Raw genomic sequence first — 22,217 nt, 5'->3', positions numbered from 1 at the left:
CCCAGCTCTAACCATGCTGTCACTACTGCACGATCCCAGCTCCATCGCAGCTCCCTGCCTAGCCGCCCACTCTGCCAGCACTGTTGGGACTGGTCTCCATGGAAATCCTGGCCCCATGTTGTCAAGGCCCTGTTGCTTCTGGGGTCTCCGTGTAAACCAGCCACAGCAACACAGATGAGGGCTGCTGGGAAAAAGTCCAGCTCCGGGCCAGATCCACCATTTTGCCCACCTCTGTTCTAGCTGTGTGTCATTTTTGCAACAATATTCAACCTCCATGTCTGAATGACCTCAGTCCTACCTCCTCACTGCTGGTCAAATGATCTGCAATGAAGTAGTTAAATGCTAGGATTAAAATTAAGGCTTGATATCCAATGAGATTAATGAAGGGCTGACAGTCAGAGCAGTTGACAATTTGGGGATCTGGAAGAACAGTTAAAACTTTCAGGGCTTTTCTGACTCTGAGGGTGGTTAAGCACTGGAACAGATTAACTAGACAGGCCGTAACATCTGTACCACGAAGTTTAAGGGTAGGTTAAACAAAATTTATGTAGAATAGTTTAGGTTTGGATGTTCTTGCCTGGAAGCAGGTGGTTGAACTAGATGCACTCCTGACATACCTTCCCATCCTAATTTTCTATGATTCTATTCCTAGATTTATGTCCATAAAATTTCCAAAAGAAAAATCCTGACTATTCTGACACCCAGAAAGTATATACATTTCTTTGGGTCAACTGATGGCAGGACAATTTGTTTCTTGAAATAAGTCATGTCTCAACCACACTCCTCAATTGGTCAGGTGGCTATTATTTCAAAATGGAGTAAAACAGCATACTTTGGATTATGTTATTTTGATAATTACATTGTTGCAGACAGGTACAGGTACATGATGATCTACCTACATCTTCAGAACATTTCAGCCCATCAGCAATGGACAGTTATTCATTGAACCACCATGTACCACCATGATTTTGATACCGGCTACAAAACTGATTCTTCTATCACATAATGACCTTGAGAACAGTCAAACAATGGAGATGGGATGATAACCAAGATGCCCCCTCAGTATTTTAAAGTACTGATTGCTGGCTTGCATAAGAGATTGTTGTTTTGTAGTAAAAGTCTCAGAAATTGAGTTCTAAAACATCCACCCATAACAGATATTTAATTTATGCATGTTAAATGGACAGATGTAGGAAAATGTCCGACAGATTTCCAGAACTGGGAGGACTTCTAGGATACTATTAACAGAAGTTAATACATATTTTTTCATCCTATTCCAAGTGAAGCAGTCCTGTAATCTTAAAAAAGAAAAAAAAAGACTGATTTAAAAGTACCACAAACATAATTGGAAGAACCTCTTACTATGGGAATTATCTGAAGCATTCCAGTGCTGAAAGTATTAACTCTAATCCCTGAAGGTTACAGATAAAATGTAATGTTTCAATTTCAAGTGGCCTAATCCGGTACGTTACATTTAACAGCAGGTACTCAATTATGGTTTCCTACCAATATCATAGAAAAGCATTAAATCAGATCAATAACAGGGCGTGGGGATTAGAGATTATCTGGCGGGTCATGCTAATGATCTTGGTATGGGAAAATTGAATCATCTTTAAATTGTTTTTTTTTTTCCCCCCCTCAGTGATATTTTGCTAACAATCACCTCCTTCCTGCATTACTTTTGACAGCAGAAATTTATCCTCTTTAACCTTTCTTGTAAGTCTTGATTCAACACTTCAATTTTTCATGAGTTTGGAAACAACTTTTCTCAGTAGCTAAATTTCAGAGATGACACTATATTCATCTGACTTGCCAGTTTAGAATCAGATCTCAAAATCTGATAAAAAGGCACCTAGAAATGTCTTGTTGTTATAGTTAGCCATGTTATCCTCACACTTTTAAACCATTATATTAGGTCATGACAGTCCCAAGAAAAATTAAGAAGTGAATCATAAGAAGGCCTAGAAACTGCAAAGAGATTGCAGACTTCCTATTCTTACCATTTACACTCTGGCTATACAGTCACCTCCAGATCCAGACGTCGCAGATCTAGACTTCGCACTACCGGTACAACTCCCCCAGTGCAGCTGGGAAACAGGTATGATGCCCTAGCATCACTAGGAGAGAGAACAGCGACAGAGGCCACATCCACAGCTACCACCAGGCAGGTAGAGAGGCAACCGGGCAGCCAGAGGAGAGGACGTTGAGTCATCATAGTGGGCGACTCCTTCCTGAGAGGAATGGAGGGAGTCATCTGCTGCCTGGATCCTACAGTACAGGAGGTATGCTGCCTGCCCGGAGCTTGGATTTGGGATGTCACAGCGAGCTTTCCAGACCTGATCAGGCCCACTGACTACTACCCCATGGTCCTCATCCATGTTGGAAAGAATGATGCGGCCCGTAGTCCGGGATGGGTCATGGCTGACTACATGACTCTGGGAGACAAGCTTAGAGGCTCGGGGGCACATGTAGTCTTCTCATTGGTCTTCCCAGTCAGCGGCCATGGCCAGCACCACGGCAACTGCATTGAGCAGGTCAACTCATGGCTTCAGAGCTGGTGCCACCATGCAGGGTTTGGCTTTCTAGACTATGATCTTTACTTCCAGGATAAGACCTTGCTGGGATGGGACGGCCTACATCTCTCTCCAAAAGGTAAGAGTCTGTTCTCTTAAAGGTTGGCAGACCACCTACGTAGAGCTTTAAACTAGTTTCATCAGGGGACGGGGATACCGAGTTCAGGATGAGATCGGGTAGGACATGCCACAAACCACATGCTGGAAATGATAAGGTAAGTACTAAGGGGCCCACTAAGAATCAGGATACGGGAATACTAAGGGCACCTATTAAGGGGCTTAGGTGTCTCCATACTAATTCTAGAACCATGGGAAACAAACAGGAGGAACTTGCACTCCTGTTTGCAGACAAAGATCTCGACCTGGTTGGTCTAACAGAAACCTGGTGGGACCCTACCTATGACTGGGCAGTGGCCTTTGAAGGCTACAGGCTATACAGGCAGGATAGATTGGGGAAAAAGTGGGTGGGGGGGGCACTGGTCTATATGTTAGGGAACATTATATATCCTCTGTAATAAAGATGGGGACAGAAGACAGGCAAATCGAAGTCCTATGGGTCAGCTTACAAGGGCGTAGGGGAGAAAAGGATTTGGTAGTGGGGAAGAGTTAGACCTAGAATTGTCAAAACAGTTCTCAAAGGCAGTACGCTCAAACGACCTAGTTGTCACGAGTGACCTAAATTACCCAGACATCTGCTGGGAGGAACAGTTGGCTACGTCTGCCTATTCACACAAGTTCTAAAGCTGCCTAAAGGACCTGCATCTAACACAAGAGGTATGCAGTCCCACTAGGGGAGATGCCTTACTTGACTTGGTGCTGTCCTCAGGGGAGGACTTGGTAGGGGAGCTACAGGTACAAGGTAACCTAGAAGATAGTGACTGTTACGCCTCAGCTCTGTATTCTTGGGCAACCCTGGCACAGGATGCAGTCTGTCTGACTCACAAAGGACTAACCCCCCCCCCCACCTAAACGAAACTAATTAAGATGCCGTGAGAGACACACCTAAGACCCTCCAGATAAGGGTGATAAGAGTGAAACAACTGCCCTAGGTCTCATCTGCTTCCAAGATGGAACCAGATGACCATTCATTTACATGAGAGATGGAAGAACAGAAAGCCTGAAACAGAGACCGCAGTGAATTCAGGGACCAGAGAAGCAGGGGAGAACTGCATGATGGGGAATCTGTGCTTCACAAGTTAATCAACCCACATTCACACACACCCAGCTCAGCATTTATCAGACCAGTTCTAATCTGGATTTACTAAGGACTTTCCCCCCACCACCGACACACACACACCTCTAAGTTTAATAGGCATCTCGGGCCATACATTCCCCGGTCCCACTATGGGAGGCCAATTTAAACATGATTGACTAAAACTCGGTTGCCGGGTTAGGGAATGCTGAGACAAGAGACCGAGTCAGAGGGGATATGGACAACATTTGAACAATGGTTAAGGGTTCATCGCATCATCCAGCCTGCTGGAGCCCTAATCCCAGGTGTTGTCATACTTTTCCCGAGATGACTGGTGGGAGTCCTCTCCACAAAAGGTTATGAGCACCCCAATAATTGTCTTAAGTCTGTTAAAAGACTATAGTAAAATCTGGAAAAGTCATGCTAAGCTGAGGCTTGTGCACAACAAGTAAAAATCCAAAATCCTGATGCTGCAAGCTATCTATTGTTCCTGAAGAAACCATGAGATATCCCATCAGTATATCTGCCACCCATAGGAATCTCAAGCTGGCTCCCAAGTATTTGGGTTACTCCCTAATCTTAAGTGTTTCCTGATTATCAATCAGTTTCCTGAGATGGTCCAAACCAGATAACCCCTTGTCAATAGAAAAGACAATGATTTACACTACTAAGAAGAAGAAAACTCCTGTGCTGACACCATCCCCTGTCGTTCTTGGGATGCTGGAAGAACAGATCATCTCTCTCTTCAAGGATTGTGCTACGGACTGTGCCTGTCAGCTTTGCAGCCTGAGTACCGTGGACTAGGTGAGATCCCAGCGTTCTCTGTCTTCTTTCTAGGCATAAACTTCTGAACCTGAACTGTATCAGTTAAGCTTGAGCTAAGTTTCCCCAAATACTTAGTGAAACCGGGGTAGTATTGTCATTGTGTTTGTTTGTTTTTTTCTTTTGCATGTCTATTACTACTAGTACTATTATATATTTCATATGCTTAGCAATAAATAACTTCTATAGTCAAACTGGTAGTAATTGGGTATATTTTTCCTTCTCTGCTTCTCCTTCCTCCTGTACTCTGCAGCAATGCTTCTTTTACCTATGCTAAAGATCCCTGTGAAGCCCAAATTATTGTGGGGTCTGCTCATCAAGAGGCCAAAGATTGGGACGTGCTGAGTTTGAAACACATAAGGGGATCAGCTTGTACAGGCTGATTGACCCAGTTTGACTCAGACGTGCCCTTATGAACTGAATGCTGGCCCATGAGGGTGTCAGCTGGACACCCAGCCGGATTCAGAGGGATTCTGTTTACCTGTGTGCTTGTGTCTGACTGCATTTTATTGTTGCTCTGATGAACTGATTCTTGGCATATGAGGGTGTCAGCCTGTTCATGTTGATCAGCCCGGCCAGGTCAGGCGTGTCACGCTAATTTGTGTGTGTTTGTGTGTATGACTGATTTGGTGACTGGAGGAACCCAGTCCCATTGAGATTGAGTCCTGCAAGATAGCTCCACTGGGGGTGAGGGCTTGCAGAAGGGAGAAATACAGCTCCGTATAGTAACACAAGCAGCACATTGACAGAATCACCAAGACCCTAGAAACTATCCCTAATAAATGAGCACACCCCAAAGTAATGGGCAAATTTGGTAACAGTGACCACCAGTTGATAGGATTCACCATCTGGCGTAAGGTGGGAGAGACAAATAGTAGGGCAGCAGCACTAGACTTCTGGAAGGCCAATGTCAATGAGCTCAGGAGACTGGTTAGGATGGGACTGAGGGGTAATCACACCTGTGAGATGGGAGTCCAAGAAGGGTGGGAGTTCCTCAAGGGACTGATCTTACAGGCACAGAGGGACACCATCCCAGGACAAGCAAAAGGGAGGCAAAAAGAGCCAAAAAACCTTCTTGGCTGAGCAGGGAAATCCAAGAGAGCCTTCAGAGGAAAAAAGAGGCCTACAGGCTGTGGAAGCAGGGGGCAGCCACCGAGGAGGAGTATGCCTACTTGGCTCGCGCTGCAGGGAAGCAGTGAGAAAGCAGATACAGAACTCGAGTTGGCAACAAAGGTTAAGAATAACAAAAAATCCTTCTTTAAGTACATAGGGAGCAGGAAGAAGGTGCAGGGTAACATGGGGCCACTACAGAACGGACTAGGGCAACTCATAACTGATAGGATGGAAAAAGTGGAGCTCTTAAATAATCTCTTTGCTTCTGTTTTCCTGGACACGGATACAAATGCACCTCCCAATGAGTCTTTAGTCTGGAGTGAGAATAATATCAATCCACCAACGGTTAGCACTAACTTAGTAAAGGGGAACTAGGAAGGGTTGGACGTATTTAAGTCGGCAGGCCCCGACGATCTTCACCCAAGGGTACTAAAGGAATTGGCCGATGACATAGCAGAACCACTGACGCAACTGTTTGAGCGCTCATAGCACTTGGGACAGGTCTTGGAGGACTGGAAAACGGCCAATGTGGTCCCTATCTTCAAGAAGGGGGGGAAGGAGGACGACCCGAGTAACTATTGGCCAGTTATCCTCACCTCTATTCTTGGCAAGACCTTAGAAAAAATCATAAAGGATCACATTTCCAGGGGGTCAGCAGGTAACACAATGGTGAGAGGTAACCAGCATGGGTTTATAGCAGGCAGATCCTGCCTGACTAACCTAGTCTCTTTTTATGACGAGGTCACAAAGTGTTTAGATGCAGGGGACGAAGTAGATATTATTTACCTGAATTTTAAAAAGGCTTTTGACACAGTGTCGTGCCCAATACTTATGAGCAAACAGAGTAGCTGTGATGTGGATTTTCTTCACAGTAAGGTAGGTGAAAAACTGGCTTATGGGACGCACCCAGAGAGTGGTGGTAGATGGGTCGGTTTCTCCCTAGAGGGCAGTCGTGTTCCCCAAGGCTCTGTCCTTGGACCAGTACTATTTAATATTTTCATCAGCGATTTGGATGATGGTGTTGAAAGCACTTTGTCCAAATTTGCAGACGACACTAAACTATGGGGCATAGTTAACACACTGGCGGGCAGGGAGCACATTCAGGCAGATTTGGACAGACTGGGGAAGTGGGCAGATCAGAGTAATTCAACAAGGATAAATGCAAGGTGCAGAACCTGGGGAGAAAGAATCTACAACACACCTGTAGACTGGGGGATACCATTCTGAGTACCACAACAGTGGAAAGAGATCTCAGAGTCCTGGTTGATGCAAAAATGAACATGAGTCACCAGTGTGATGAGGTAATAAGCAAGGCTAACTGCACTCTTTCTTGCATCAGCAGGAGCATCACAAGCAGGTCTAGGGAAGTGATAATTCCCCCCTATGCGGCACTAGTGAGGCTGCAGATGGAGTACTGTGCCCAGTTTTGGGCACCATACTTCAAGAGGGATGTGGATAACCTTGAGAGGGTTCAAAGGAGGGCTACTCATATGGTTGAGGGCCTGCAGGTAAGACCCTATGAAGACAGACTGAGGGATCTGAATCTCTTTAGCCTCTGCAAGAGAAGACTGAGAGGCGATCTTGTGGCTACCTATAAACTCATTGGGGGGCAGCAGGGAATAAGGGACCCTCTGTTTACCAGGGCACCCCTTGGGGTTACAGAAATAATGGCCACAAACTGAAGGAGAACAGATTTAGATTGGACATAAGGAAGAAATTCTTTATGGTAAGGGTTGCCAAAATATGGAATGGGCTTCCAAGGGAGGTGGTGCTTTCCCCTACCCTGGAGGTGTTCAAGAGGAGATTAGACAGACATCTGGCTGGGGCGCTCTTTCTTGCCTGAAGCAAGGGGTCGGACCCAATGATCTACCAGGTCCCTTCCGGCTCTAGAAATCTATGAATACATTTAGAAATCTAAACAGAACCAGCTATTCTTTAGTTTAATCTGATCTGTATCACTGCCTACAAATTCTCATTTGGATGTCATTTCAAGCAATGAAGATTACATCTTGAATTGTTAGGATGAAGAAGTTGGAATTGATAAAATGTAATAAAGAAGCAAGAAAGGTTTTACTAAGTGAAAAACAAAATCTATTCCATTAAAAATTTTCCTGAGGAAGACACTGGCATGGCAGATTTACAAGAACTACCTTATGGAATGATATTTAAAAAAAAATCAAAAACACAGCTACCAAAAGAGGGGAAAAATACAATACTAAATCCTATCTACAACTGAAAAAGACACTACTCAGAATTCTCCCCTAGATTAGCACCCCAACAGCACTCTGCATAAGTACATTTCCTATAGTAGTAACTGGACTCAATAATCAGCAGCTGGTTAGGAGGAAGAATATGCACGTACTTTAAAAAGGAACGCCATAGTTTGGGGAGGGTAAAATACGGCCCGCCTGGTACTTCCATTCGGCCTGCAGCACCCCCCCCAATGAACTGTACCCCACCCAGTCCTTCCACCCGCAAGGGTAGGAGCAAGGTGCCTGCATCTGCCCCCAGTATATCCTATTATACCTCTGTGGACAAGTCCCCTTGTATATGGCTTGACCAGCACCGCGCACCCCTAAAGGGGTACTCTACCCTCTCAGGGCAGTTGCCTGCCATGACTTGATGGTAATAATTGGAGAATTCTCTCCCCTAGAAGGAAAAACCAGCTCCGCCGTCAGGGCTGTGTCCAAAAATCCCAAATAATCAGTTATGGCCTGTAACAGAGCCTCACAGGTCTTACAGGGGACTTCTCCAACCCCAGTTACCCCACCACAGTCCTCTTGGCTTAAGTACAGGCTCCTGCTGTTAAGGCGTCACAGACAAGAATGTCTCCCAGTACCTTCCTGGATGATTCCCAGGAAGCCTCTGCAGTCCATTAGAAACAAAAATGCAAAAACATGGGCAGGAGTATTCCTCACACTTGGCCTCTCTTGCTCTCTGGTGCAGGGTTTCCCTTCTCACTACTGCTTGTGTCCTTTTGGGCTTTCTGCCCTGTACTCCCAGCCTATCAACACTGGTTTCTGGTCCCCATTGTAGCTCATCTGTGCTGTATTGAGGGAAGACACCTGGGATGAGTTAACATCAAGTGACTCCTCCCCTGAAGTTATAAACAGCCTGGGCTGTTGCAGCCCCATCTTAGTGTTTCCACATAGGGCTTTCCCTTTCTAGAGGTTGTTTCCCAGTGGGAACCCTTAAGGGGGTCGGACCAGCCCTATGTTCTCCTGTGGTGCCCTGCAACACTGGCTTTCCCTGCTGGGATACTTCTCTCCTCTCCTTGAGAGCACTCTGCAGGTAAGGGTTTAGTTCTTTTTACACTCCCAGACCTGGCTAGGCTTCTTTTGTTTGCCGTCTCTGAGCAGGCCCTGCAGTTGCCCTGTTTCAGCCACTCCTGTGGCCTACCCCTTAATGGTTGGGGCAACTTGCCTTCCAGATACTAAAGGGAAGGGAGTGAGCATAGACTTTCCTCCTCCCACTCCCCCTACTCTTCTACAGCCTCATTCCCACCCTTTTGGGTGGAAGGGTAGGCCCCACTACCACCAGGTGGGACTGCTGCTGCAGGCTTCCCCAGTGTCCTGCTCCCTCCAGGCAGGAGGCAGGAAAGCTGGGGGCAGGGGCGGGGCTACATCTGGGTGGGACTGTGCAGCATAGGGCTGGCTGCAGCACAAAGCCCTCACCTAGGGGGCTGGCAGCAGCACGGAGCTCGGGTGGGCAGATGTGGGTATGAGGGGGGGGAAGGGTATGGGAAACACTCCCATACTTTCTCCCCGCCATCGTGTGCACCCCGAGAGGCAGAGGGGACAGCAGTAGCGGGGAGGAGAGTGGGCGCGGGAGCACTCTGCTCAATGCTGGTGCCTGGCTCCAGCCAGTGCTGAGGAGTGTAGCTCCCGCCATCCCACTTCTTTCCCCGGCACTCACGGGGCACAGGAGGGAAGCCCCAGGCACTGGAATAGGCTGGGGCAGGGAAAGCAGCCAGCTTCAGTACCTGGGGCTTCCGTCCTCTGCACCCAGGAATGCGGGGAGCACTGGGGAAAAAAAGAACAGCCTGGTGGGGGCTGTGTTCCTTGCTGTGACATGCAGTGCTGGCCAGAGCCAGGCACCAGTGCCCCTACCTGCTGCTGTGCCATGGGGGGAGTGAAGGGGGGGCGGGGGGGGTCCCCACACCCCTCCCACCCTCTCTCACATCCCACAAACCACACACACACACACCCCTTGCTTGCATTGACTGCGTTCCACACCCACATTCCCACATGCCACACAACCCCCCAACTTAGCCTATACCCCCCACACAGCCATATCCCCTTACAAACTCCCCCCACACCCTATCCACCACACCTCCCCACAACATAAAAGACTAAGAATGTATTTTTGAATGATGCAATCCCCACAACATACAGTACGCAAATACAAGTCATGACAAAAATATTTTCTGTAATAAAATATAGTAGGTGTTTGATTTTTAGTATAGGAATTGTTTTTTTCTGGTTCTAAGATGGCAACTCTCCCTTCCCAAAAGGAGTATTTCCAGGTGTCAAAGGGAGAGACTTCTGGTGGGAAAGGTCAGAGGTTAGGGGTGGGACTTCTGGTCCCAAGATGCCAGTTAGGGGACGGGGCTACCCATGCAACCCTCGACAGCTCATAGTTTCATAGTTGGTAGGGTCAGAAGGGACCTAAGCAGATCATCAATTTTGACCCCTGCCACGGGCAGGAAAGGATGCTAGGGTCAAACGACACTTGCTAGGTGATTGTCTAACCTCCTTTTGAAGACCCCCAGGGTAGGGGCAAACACCACCTCCCTTGGAAGTTGGTTCCAGCTCCTCGCCGTCTTGACAGTGAAGTAGTGCCTCCTGATGTCTAGCCTGAATCTACTCAGTCAGCTTATGGATGTTATTCCTTGTTACCCCCGGTAGTGCTCGGGGGAACAGGGACTCTCCCACTGCCTGCTGGTCCCCCTTGGCAAGTTTGTAGGCGACCACCAGATCCTCTCTCAGCCTTCTTTTGTGGAGGCTGAACAGGTTCAGGTCCCATAGCCTCTCCTCATAGGGCCTGCCCTGCTGCCCCCAATCATGCGAGTGGCCCTCCTCTGGACCCTCTCAATGCTGTCCACCATCCCTGCTGAAGTGCGGCGCCCAGAACTGGACCCAGTACTCCAACCGCGGCCTGACCAACGTCGCATAGAGGGGGAGGATCACCTCCTTGGACCTGCTCGTGATGCATCTATGGTTGCATGACAAAGTGCGGTTAGCCTTCCTGACCACGTCCCCACATTGGCAGCCCATGTTCATCTTGGGATCAATAGTGATTCCAAGATCTTTTCCTGCCTCTGTGTTGATGAGAAGGGAGTTCCCCAGCCTGTAGGTATGCTGCTGGTTCTTCCTCCTCAGGTTCAACACCCTGCACTTGTCTGTATTGAAATCCATCCTATTCTCATCCACCCACCTCTGTAACCTGTCGAGATCTAGTTGTAGCCTATCCCTCTCTTCTAGTGTGCTCACTTCTCCCCACATCTTAGTGTCATCTGCGAACTTGAACAAGGTGCTTTTCACCCCCTCATCCAAATTGCTGATTAAGTGCAGGCCTGAGGACAGAGCCCTGGGGGACGCCACTGCCCACGTCCCTCCAGGTTGAAAACGACCCATCCACCACCACTCTCTGGGTGTGGCCCTCCAGCCAATTTTTGACCCATCTGACTGTGTAGGCATCAACAGCACAGCTGTCTAATTTTTTTTTATGACAACAGGGTGAGAGACAGTGTCAAAGGCCTTCCTAAAGTCCAAAAAGACTACGTCCACCGTGACACCTGCATTCAAGGATTTTGTGACCTGGTCGTAGAAGGCAACCAAGTTGGTCTGACAGGACCTGCCTCTAATGAACCCATGTCGATTGCCCCTAAGCATAACCTCCCCTGCTGGTCCCTTGCAGATGTGCTCCTGGATAATTTTCTCAAAGAGCTTCCCCAGGACCAAGGTAAGACTAATGGGCCTATAGTTACCAGGGTCCTCCTTCCTCCCTTTTTTGAAAATGGGGACCACATTGGGCCTTTTCCAGTCCTCTGGAACCTCGCCAGAGCACCATGAGTGCTTGTAAAGCTGTGCCAGGGGTCCTGCAATGACCTCTGCCAGTTCCCTAAGCACTCTGGGGTGGAGATCATCAGGAGCTGCTGATTTGAACACATCTAGTCCCTTCAGAAGTTCCTTGACTAGGTCCTCACTGACCCTGGGCCTGGCTGCGCCTCCCCTGGGTCTGTCCAGATTCCCAGTTGGAGGGTGGGATATGTCCCTGTCCCTGCTCAGAAAAATGGAAGAAAAGAATCTGTAAAAGAGATTAGCTTTGTCATCTGGTGCGACCACCAGATTACCAAGCACGTCCTGCAGAGGCCCCATGTTACTTGGTACCTTCTTTTTACCCCTATGTATTTAAAAAAGGACTTCTTGTTATCTTTGATCCGCATCACTAGTCCCAGTTCCATCTATGCCTTAGCCTTCCTAACAGCCCCCCCTACAATCTTGAGCAGCAGAGGTATAATCCTCCTTGGTGATGGCCCCTCCCTTCCATTGGGTGTACTCCTCCTTTTTGGCTTTGAGACATTCCTGGATGCTTTTGGTGAGCCATGGGGGTTTTTGAGCGCTCTTGCCCCCTTTGATCCGTGTGGGGATTGTCATCCTTTGGGCTTGGAGGATCGTCTCCTTAAGGAACAACCACTCTTCTTGGACTCCCAACTCCCCTCCCCTCCAGGACCTCAGTACCTCCCTGAATAGTCTCCTTACCTCATTGAAATCCACCCTCCTGAAGTCTAGGGCTGCTGCCTTGCTGCAGGCCTTCGACACCCTGCGCTGGATGGTGAATTCCAGTAGGCAATGATCGCTATTGCTCAGGTGGTCGAGCACCAAACGTTGCTAAGCAGCCCTCTGCTCGAAATAATTGCCCACCCCTGCCATAGTTAGACTGATTGCTAAACAGGCTAGAAAACCATATCATAATTAACATCCCTTTGGGGGTCAATGGTTGAGAGTTATAAAGCAGAAGTCATTGAATACAGTTCTTTTAAAGTCCACTACAATACAAGCGGTCCTCAACTTATGACTTTGAGTTGCGAGGAACGTCACTTATGATGTTTATAAATTTACACCCTTTTTCGACGTTCCAACATGTGTTTTGTCTTTATGATGGTCGATACTGTGTGCAGCTGGTAAGTGGTGGAAGGGGAGGGGGAAAAGAAGGGGCGCAGGGTGGAGGGGGGCAGATCAACGCCTCCTGTTCGGAGGGAGGGACTGGGGCAAACGCTGCCTGGCCAGAGCCAGGCGGGTGCGGGGAGGTGTGAGTTGCAGCTCCTACTGCTGCGTGCTGCTCACCTGGCAACTGGACCAGTGGTTCCCACCGCTGCTCTGGGAAGGCATGGGGGGGGGGGAATATGTGCCCCCTGATCTGTGCAAGGTGGGGCAGGTGGGACTGGGGCTGCACCAGGTTGCAGAGGCTACAGCCAATTCTCAGGTGGCTGCAGCCCTTCCATTGCCCCAGCTCTGCTGCCCGCCCCACCCATGCCCTCAAAGCTGTGGCTCAACTGAGGGATGGGGTGGGAGAAGAGGTGGCTCCTGCCACTGTGCACCGCTTGTTCAAAAGCAGCACAGCGGCTTTGCCCCATGCTCATCCTGCCCCGGTTAGGCAACTGGCAGAAGGGCATGGAGGAGTGTGTGCTCCAAGATCAGAGCAGGGCGGGCAGTGGAGTAGGGGCTGAGGGGGCTGCAGGCACCCAAAAATTCGCCATAGCTCCTGCTGCCTGCCTGAAGCAGCCCTGGCCCTGCCCACCCCAGCCCACGCAGATCTGGGGCCACATGCACATGCTCTCAGACCAGCAGCAGGAACCGCTAGTCAAGCTACCAGATGAGCAGCGCACAGTGGCAGGAGCTACTGTCCCCTCCTCCCCCACCTGGTCCTGGCTGGGCAATGCTTGTCCCAGACCCAGCCCCTTCCTCACCATGGCGGGGGGGGGGGGGGGCCGCCATGGGGGGGGGGGGGGGGGGGGCGCTGATCTTCACCCCGTGTCCTGTCCCTTCCCCCTCCACCACCTACCAGCTGCACGCAGTATTGACCATCATAAAGGAACCAATCCCCCATTTGTAACACTGTTCCTATACGAAAATTGGTTCCAGGTTACGACATCTCAACTTAAGATGCTGTTTTCAGGAACCAACTGCATTGTAAGTCTGAAGACTGCCTGTATAAGTTAACACAGGGGTGTTGAACTTGCAGCCCATGGGCCATATCAGCCCACAGAGTCTGGTCCACTAGAGGGCCCAGAAGTTGTATCCTTTCACCTTGTTAGGTAAGGCTATCAGCAGTGAGCGTGACAGCTATCGGCACACTGCGCTGCGCTCCACCGCCTCTGCCAGAGCCTGGGCCATCGCCACCCTAGTGGCCGATGAGGTAGTACACAAGTCCGAGGTTGGATCTGGACCAGCAGGATCCACATGGTCCAGATCCAGCCCAGGGCCCCAAACAATTCTGACATCCCTACATTAACAGATATCATGCACCTTTAACTAAAGGTTCTTCAACACTAAGGAACAGCCAGAAATCCAAATGAATGACCTTGATGTTTCTTCCTATAGAAAATGTTTTTGTTTTGTGAGATGAATAGCATTAAAATCTTTCAACCAACCACAAGACACCAGAAAAGAATTTAAAAAAAAATGCATATTTTTTTTTAAGTATAACTTATTTACACTAAATATTTATCAAAGCCTTGGCAACCATGGCCACATAGAGACATTCAGTTTTTCATGGGATAATCACTGTTCTCCCAGCAGAAACCATGAGTGTACAGAAGTTCAGGATTTTGCTGTCAGAGCAAAAATGGCCACTCCAGGAGAAAAATAACCCAAGAACAACCAGGGTTAAATCACTCTGAGAAGAGTTTCTTCCAGGGCAGCAAATGTCTGTTGTCCATATATGGTTCCACATTCAAATGATTTGAGAGAAACCACAAGACAGTCCTTCAGTATACAAGGGTGCTTTGTTCCCACCACCTCCTCACTTCCCCAAGACATGTGGCTTGGGCGGGGTCTATTGCTTCAGCTGAGCAGGAAACAGAACATGTTCCCCACCAAATCCCTACATTGGGCTGCAGGGAGACAGGCTGGATTATCTAATCAGGGCTGCCCTGTGCATTGCTGTTATCCATCTCTAGGTAGACTCTAGGCAGAACACACCAAGTGTATACACAGGCGTCTCTGGCTGCAAAGCATCAGCAATGCTGCTCTCTGCACTTTAAGCGTTCAGCATTTGAATATCTGTCCACATTGTCTCCAAGTAAGTTTTTCTACCAAGAAAACAAGCCTGGGAGAATTCTCCCAGATCATATGAGTGTGTGTACACAGCCCAAGTTCTGGCTACACAAATAAATGGCTAAAGAAATGCTTTCTACTCCAAAGTTTGAAGTTACAAAGGTGGGGAAAGTCACAACAGCAGTAGTGTTTAGGAATATATCCTCTGCCTGTCTGTATGCTATCCATTTTGAGCAAAGTTAAGGAATTTATGTTCAAGGATTACAGCCTTTAAGACTGCTTGCCCAGAAACCCATTTTAACCATACTAAATTGTCCAAAGTTAACCCCTTTCTCTCTTGCTAAGAACTCAACAACTTGAGACAGATCAGAGGTCTATCAATTTGGACCACACATTACCAGAAGCACAGTCTGGTTTTCACAAGTTTCCGGACACCAGAAAGTACTCCTAAAATCCTGCCCCAAAAAGTAAACAATATTATTATTTATATGTACAAGGAGGACAGAAATGTCACCTCAGCTACTGAAACTGGAAGCTACAGCAAGGATCCTCTGGTATTCAGAGGGCAGAGGTGTTGCTAGTCAAGCAATTCAAAGGAGAACAAAATGACTTCCACTGTCATTCTTTCATGCTCCCTAAAACCTCTCTCCCCAAAACCTCTACTGTGGTAACTAAGGAAGCATCAGGAACCAACAACAAGCACAGGAATTTAAGATACTAAGAAGGGCAATTTAAGAGGATTACAACAATTTAAGATTAGGATATAAACATTAAGAATATACAGACTCCAAGACACCCCTGCTTACCTGTATTAGCACTCATTTGACTATCCTGGGAACAATTCTCATTTTCATCAGAGCTGGCCTGCAATGAGCAGGACGGAGCTGTTCTACTTCGCTTTTTGCTAGCTTTCCGTTCTGCTAACTGCCAGTCATCATCTTCATCCTCACTTTCACTCAAGTCATCAAACCCAAAGTATTTAATTTTATAATTGGAGCTCCCAGAGCTTTTAGAGCCACCTTCATCTCCCCCTCCCTCGTCTTGGTCGTCAAACCCAAAAAACTCCAGTTTGACATCTTTTTTGGATTTGGTATTGCTTGGTCGAAATCTGGTTGTAGTCTTGGTGGTTGCAATGTCTGCCTTTTTTCTTAAACGCCCAGCTTCTCCCAAGTCAGTAGGAGCTGCTGTGGTAAATTCATCAATACGTTCCATCGTATCCTGTATAGTAACATTACAAACTGACAAGCAAGATGGATGGAGAACAGTGTAGTCTCTAGTCCGTCCAACTGGCCCTCTAAAAGTGGTCCCACTACTTAAACCAACTTTTCTTGCTGAATTCAGACCATCATTATTTGACTCATTTGCTTTGGATAAAGACTGACTTGTGCCATCCATTAGCCTATCAAAGTTTGTTGCCCCCTGTGGCTTTGATTTGTTGGATCTACAATATGTCCTGCAGTTGCTCGGTCTAGGGATAGTTTGCAAAAGTTCTTCACTAATGGCTTCCTTTGGATTTTCCATATCTTCTTTATCAAATTCCTCATCCTTGTTCTTCATGTCTGGGAGAGGTTCATTATCAAAATCTAACATGTACTCTGCAGGTCTCACGTCTTCAATATCGTTATTATCCCATATATATGAATGAGTTCTTAATGATCCCTTCATCTGAGATGTTTCTGATAGAGAATCTGCACTCTTCTCAATATGGGAGTCCCATGAGTCATGCAAGTTCTTGGTTTCAATGTAGTACCCAGAAACATCTATGGTTTCAACACTGGTTTTATTATTGTCTTCAGCATTCTTGTAAATGAAGTGACTGTTCTCATTTTCCTCATTAAAATTCTCCATTTTATCTATAAAAGAGGAGAGAAATGATGAATACAGAAGCAAAATAAATGGAACCATATTATAATCATTCATCTAACATATATGTAGGCCAACTGTCAGCAATCTCACCATAACACATTTCAATGCTTAATATCAATGAAATCAATAACACCAATAAAGTTATCCATATCCATGGATATGTATGAATTCCAATACTCCCTAAACTTTGTCACGTAGATCTTTGAGATCCAACATCATGAGTTTTTGGGTTACTAAAAATAACTTAACTCCATTCTCTGAACCTTGAAAACTATTAGCACCTAAATGTAACTAGGTAGCTATTTATAGCAATTGAGGGAGTGGGGCAATCAAAAATACCAAATCAAGTAAATAAATAACTCTCAATTTCAACTTTAGTTCTGACATGAAAATCAAAATACTGTTCACTTCGAATGCATTTACATACAAGTATCTATGCACACAGAGACCAAAAAAGCTTTATGAAGAATGGTAAGGGAACACAGGTTATAGAAAGGAATAATCCTACACCACTTTCTAATTAGGTTGGGGAGGGGATAGAGGGACAAAAACTAAAGCTAAAACAAGCACACACACACACACACACACACACACACACACCCACCCACCTTCATTTGGTCCCTTGAAAATATTAGTCTTTAGCAGCCTAACTTGTTCTTAAAAAAGTCAAGCTTTCATTAAGACGAACAGGCTTCTCAAAAGAGTTTGAGAACAGGTGGAACTTCCAAGGTTTAATTTTAGGCAACTGACATCACGTACTAGATTACAGAACTAAATGCATTAGGTAAAATATAGTAAACAAAAACATGCCAAATGGAAAGGAATGCAGTTTAGTACTAGAATAAGTCATTTAAACTACTAATAGAAAGCCACAAATAAAGCCAAGAAATGACCAAGAACTGCAGCAACACTGTTGTTCTGGTGGTCATGAATTTCCTAATATAGTATTGGTTTACTTTTCCTGATTAATCAGATGCATATTTTCAATTCAACATACATTCGAATGCCATGAGACTTGAAGGGTTGAAGAGAACGTAATTTTGTTTTAGGACTCCAGTTAAGTCCTCATTCTTTAATCATTTTATAGATGGAAATGCATTAAACTCTCTCATAGTTTTATAGTTGGTAGGGTCGGAAGGGACCTAAGCAGATCATCAAGTCCGACCCCCTGCCATGGGCAGGAAAGGATTCTGGGGTCAAATGACCCCAGCTAGGGGGATGTCTAGCCTCCTTTTGAAGACCCCCAGGGCAGGGGCAAGCACCACTTCCCTTGGAAGTTGGTTCCAGCTCCATGCCGCCCTGATAGTGAAGTAGTGCTTCCTGATATCTAGCCTGAATCTACTCTTCTACTCTCAGTCAACTTATGGTTTTTGTTCCTTGTTACTCCCGGTAGTGCTCAGGGGAACAGGGACTCTCCCATTGCCTGCTGGTCCCCCTTGGCAAGTTTGTAGGTGGCCACCAGATCCCCTCTCAGCCTTCTTTTGTGGAGGTTGAACAGGTTCAGGTCCCATAGCCTCTCCTCATAGGGCCTGCCCTGCTGCCCCCAATCATGCGAGTGGCCCTCCTCTGGACCCTCTCAATGCTGTCCACCATCCCTGCTGAAGTGCGGCGCCCAGAATTGGACCCAGTACTCCAGCTGTGGCCTGACCAAGGTCGCACAGAGGGGGAGGATCACTTCCTTGGACCTGCTCGTGATGCATCTATGGATGCATGACAAGTGTGGTTAGCCTTCCTGACCGCGTCCGCACATTGGCGGCCCATGTTCATCTTGGGATCAATAGTGATTCCAAGATCCTTCTCTACCTCTGTGTTTATGAGAAGGGAGTTCCCTAGCCTGTAGGTATGCTGTTGGTTCTTCCTCCCCAGGTGCAACACCTTGCACTTGTCCATACTGAAATCCATCCTATTCTCACCTGCCCACCTCTGTAACCTGTCGAGATCTAGTTGTAGCCTGTCCCTCTCTTCTAGCATGCTCACTTCTCCCCACATCTTAGAGTCACCTGCGAATTTGAACAAGGTGCTTTTCAACCCCTCGTCCAAATCACCGATGAAGATATTGAACAGTGCGGGCCCGAGGACCGAGCCCTGGAGAACCCCACTGCCCACATCTCTCCAGGTCAAAAATGACCTGTCCACCACCACTCTCTGGGTACGGGCCTCCAGCCAATTTGCAACCCATCTGACTGTGTATGCATCGACACCACAGATGCCCAATTTTTTTAATGAGGATGGGGTGAGAGAGACAGTGTTGAAGGCCTTCCTAAAGTCCAGGAAGGCTACGTCCACCCCACCGCAACACCTGCATCCAAGGCTTTTGTGACCTGGTCATAGAAGGCCACCAGGTTGGTCTGACAGGACCTGCCTCTAATGAACCCGTGTTGATTGACCGTAAGCATAATCTCCCCTGCTGGCCCCTCGCAGATGTGCTCCTGGATAATTTTCTCAAAGAGCTTCCCCAAGACTGAGGGAAGACTAATGGGCCTATAGTTTTCTGGGTCCTCTTTCCTCTCTTTTTTGAAAATGGGGACCATACTGGCCCTCCAGTCATCAGGCACCTCACCAGAGCACCACGAATGCTTGTAATGCTGTGCCAGGGGTCCTGCAATGACCTCTGCCAGTTCCCTAAGCACTCTGGGGTGGAGATCATCAGGACCTGCTGATTTGAACACATCTAGTCCCTCCAGAAGTTCCCTGACTAGGTCCTCACTGACCTTGGGCCTGGCTGTGCCTCTCAAAAAACAAAAGTTAGGGTTTGGCAATATCCTGGGCAGGTAAACGCAAACTTGTATGGATGGGATGGAGCATGGTAAGAAAATTTCTTTAACCAAAGTAAGAAGGGGTTGGGAAAGTTGGGAAGCGAAGCTGGACTGGCACACTCTCCCAGATGAGAGGCAGGGGAATAGATGGGATTGGAGCAGACAGGGTTGAATTTATGTTTTTGGATATTGGTCGGGGAGTTTGTTATACGCCATTATATTTTATCTGTTTTTATGAGTTGCTCTCTCATCTACCATAAGTAAGAACCTAGTCAAATTGTAAATTTAATGATTTTTGTGGAAATTGAGAAAAATGGCAATTTCCCCAAACACCATGAAATTGTTCTACAATTGTGTGTGGAATCACTAGGAAAAAAAACTTGATAAAAATAAATGCAGCCTAGCCTCACAACCTAAGGGGGTGGGGGAGGGGGCAAGGGCCACCAACACAAAGGAGAGCAGTCAAGATGGCAGCTGCGCCTCTCCTCCCTCTGCCACTGATTGGTCAAGAGGTCTGCCTTTCGTGCAGCACGCCTATTCTCTGTCAATCAGTGATGAGACATGGGGCCGCATCAAAGGCAGTACTCTTCACCAATCAGCAGCGAGGGGTAGGGCTGCCAGGACCCTCAGCCAATCAGCACCAGGGGAGGGTTTGGCACAATAAGCCTGAGAAAAATGGCAGCTGGTGCTGCGATCAGCCCACAAAAATCACCCATCTGATGCTTTACGATAACCATAAGCTACCCTGAGCCTTTTTGAAAAAGTTGGCATTAAAATAAAATAGCAATTAATACATGCTATATTTTCTCACATGCCACAGGCCCCCAAATAAAACAAGCACCTTGATTTTGGAAGACAGAATATGGGAGGGTATTCCCCAAATCATGGCAGAACGTGTGACAGTAAGTTCTCCCCAAAACACAGGGTAGAAAAGACATTGCATCTGTCCTTGGACTAGTTGTGCTTGTGTTTGTTCTGGGACAGAAATATCCAAGGATTGACCTGTACACTGTACACTTCCACACCACCCATACTGGCCTTCTAATCGGGGTTCAGTGAGAAGCTGAATGCACTGCCACTTTTCTTCCTAGCAATCCCAGGATAACCTTTTAGATGTACTTAGCAAAGTCTCTGGATAAACTGTTAGCATTTCTCATCCTGTGAGCCTTTCTAGGATTTATTCCAAGAAAACAGACATGGACATCTAAACAACTGCACTCTGTCCTGGGATAAAATTGTTTATCCTGGGTTAACTGCAACATCCTTTAGTAGCCAGAGCATCTAGAAAGTGTGGCACACTAGGAAATAGTCTGGGTGAGGCAGCAGAAACTTCCTGGTATGGCAGGACAGCAACAAGGCTAGGCCCCAAACCAGTGCAAGGGCAGTAGTAAGACTGTGACCTCTTTACAGTAAATAGTTCTTTATATAAACTTCCTGTAAATAATAAAGTGTTGTTTTCACACCACAAGGCTCATCAAGATACTACAAGTTAAATGCAAAACCTCAGACACCTTGGCCAGTTCAGTTGCTCTTCAACCAAAAGATACTCCCCCTTTCTAGAAGCTGCGAGAGCTAACACTGGAATCCACCTCTGCTGTTTGCAGCCCCAGGAAGAAGTGGCAGCCGAGAGTCATGGGCTGTTTACAGACATTAAAAAAAAAAGTATGCTTTACAAGAAGCAGTAGCATGTTACTTCAACATGGCTCTGCAGCCTCAGCAGGGCTTTTTGGTGCTTTTAGCTAAAGCCGATTTAATCAGCTATTAGATAAAAGTACTAAAAAGCCTCTCTAAGGCACCCAATCTTTACAGACGTCAGGCAAGCCAGGCTGAAGTAACGCGCTGCCTCTTCTAGGCATGCGTGGGACTCAGTGCAGGAACATGTAGAATTTCAAGTAAAGTGCCATTTTGGGGTGTTTTCTTTTGTTTTTCACATCCACAAGCACCAACAGCATCTGTTTGTTCTGTTCCACCTTGCTTCTATTCCAACAAAGCAAAATCAGCTTCTGTGCTTAAGACACGCACCCAATATTGGGGGACTGACTTTAGGGGGAAGGGTGCATGTAGTATAGATACAGTAAAGTGCCATGCCTTCCTTCACCACACCAACTGCTGAAACCTCCTTAGCCTGACGAAGGGCCAAAAGGGGAGCACATAAAAAGTGGAAACAGGGGGATGATCACCAAAGATGAATATACCTCCTGTGCTCGCGCTTGTAGGGAGGCAGTTAGATGGGCCAAAGCTACCATGGACCTGAGGATGGCATCCCAAGTAAAGGACAACAAGAAATTGTTTTTTAGATATATAGGGAGTAAAAGGAAGGCCCAGGGAGGAATAGGACCCCTGCTAAATGGGCAGAAACAATTGGTGACGGACAGGGGGACAAGGCTGAACTCAACGAGTTCTTTGCCTTAGTGTTCCTAAGCGAGGGGCACGACAAGTCTCTCTCTGGGTTTGTAGAGAGACAGCAGCAAGGCACCAGACTACCATGCGTAGACCCTGAGATGGTGCAGTCACTTGGAAGAACTGGATGCCTTTAAGTCGGCAGGCCTGGATGAACTCCATCCGAGGGTGCTGAAGGCACTGGCCGACATCATTGCAGAGTCACTGGCGGGAA

At 47.2% G+C, this 22,217-nt stretch overlaps 1 protein-coding gene across 1 annotated transcript in view; it reads right to left on the bottom strand.

Moving 5' to 3' along the window:
- Positions 1-22,217, bottom strand: part of WAPL (WAPL cohesin release factor) — a 131,190-nt gene that overhangs the window by 66,257 nt on the left and 42,716 nt on the right. The window contains exon 2 of the mRNA XM_025204240.1: positions 15,788-16,834. Coding sequence (XP_025060025.1) covers positions 15,788-16,834 — 1,047 coding nt within the window. The remainder of the gene's footprint in view (positions 1-15,787; positions 16,835-22,217) is intronic.

This window comes from Alligator sinensis, unplaced genomic scaffold (genome assembly GCF_000455745.1).
Source record: "Alligator sinensis unplaced genomic scaffold, ASM45574v1 scaffold94_1, whole genome shotgun sequence".
Lineage (NCBI taxonomy): Eukaryota > Metazoa > Chordata > Crocodylia > Alligatoridae > Alligator > Alligator sinensis.
This window is presented reverse-complemented; position numbering and strand designations above follow the sequence as displayed.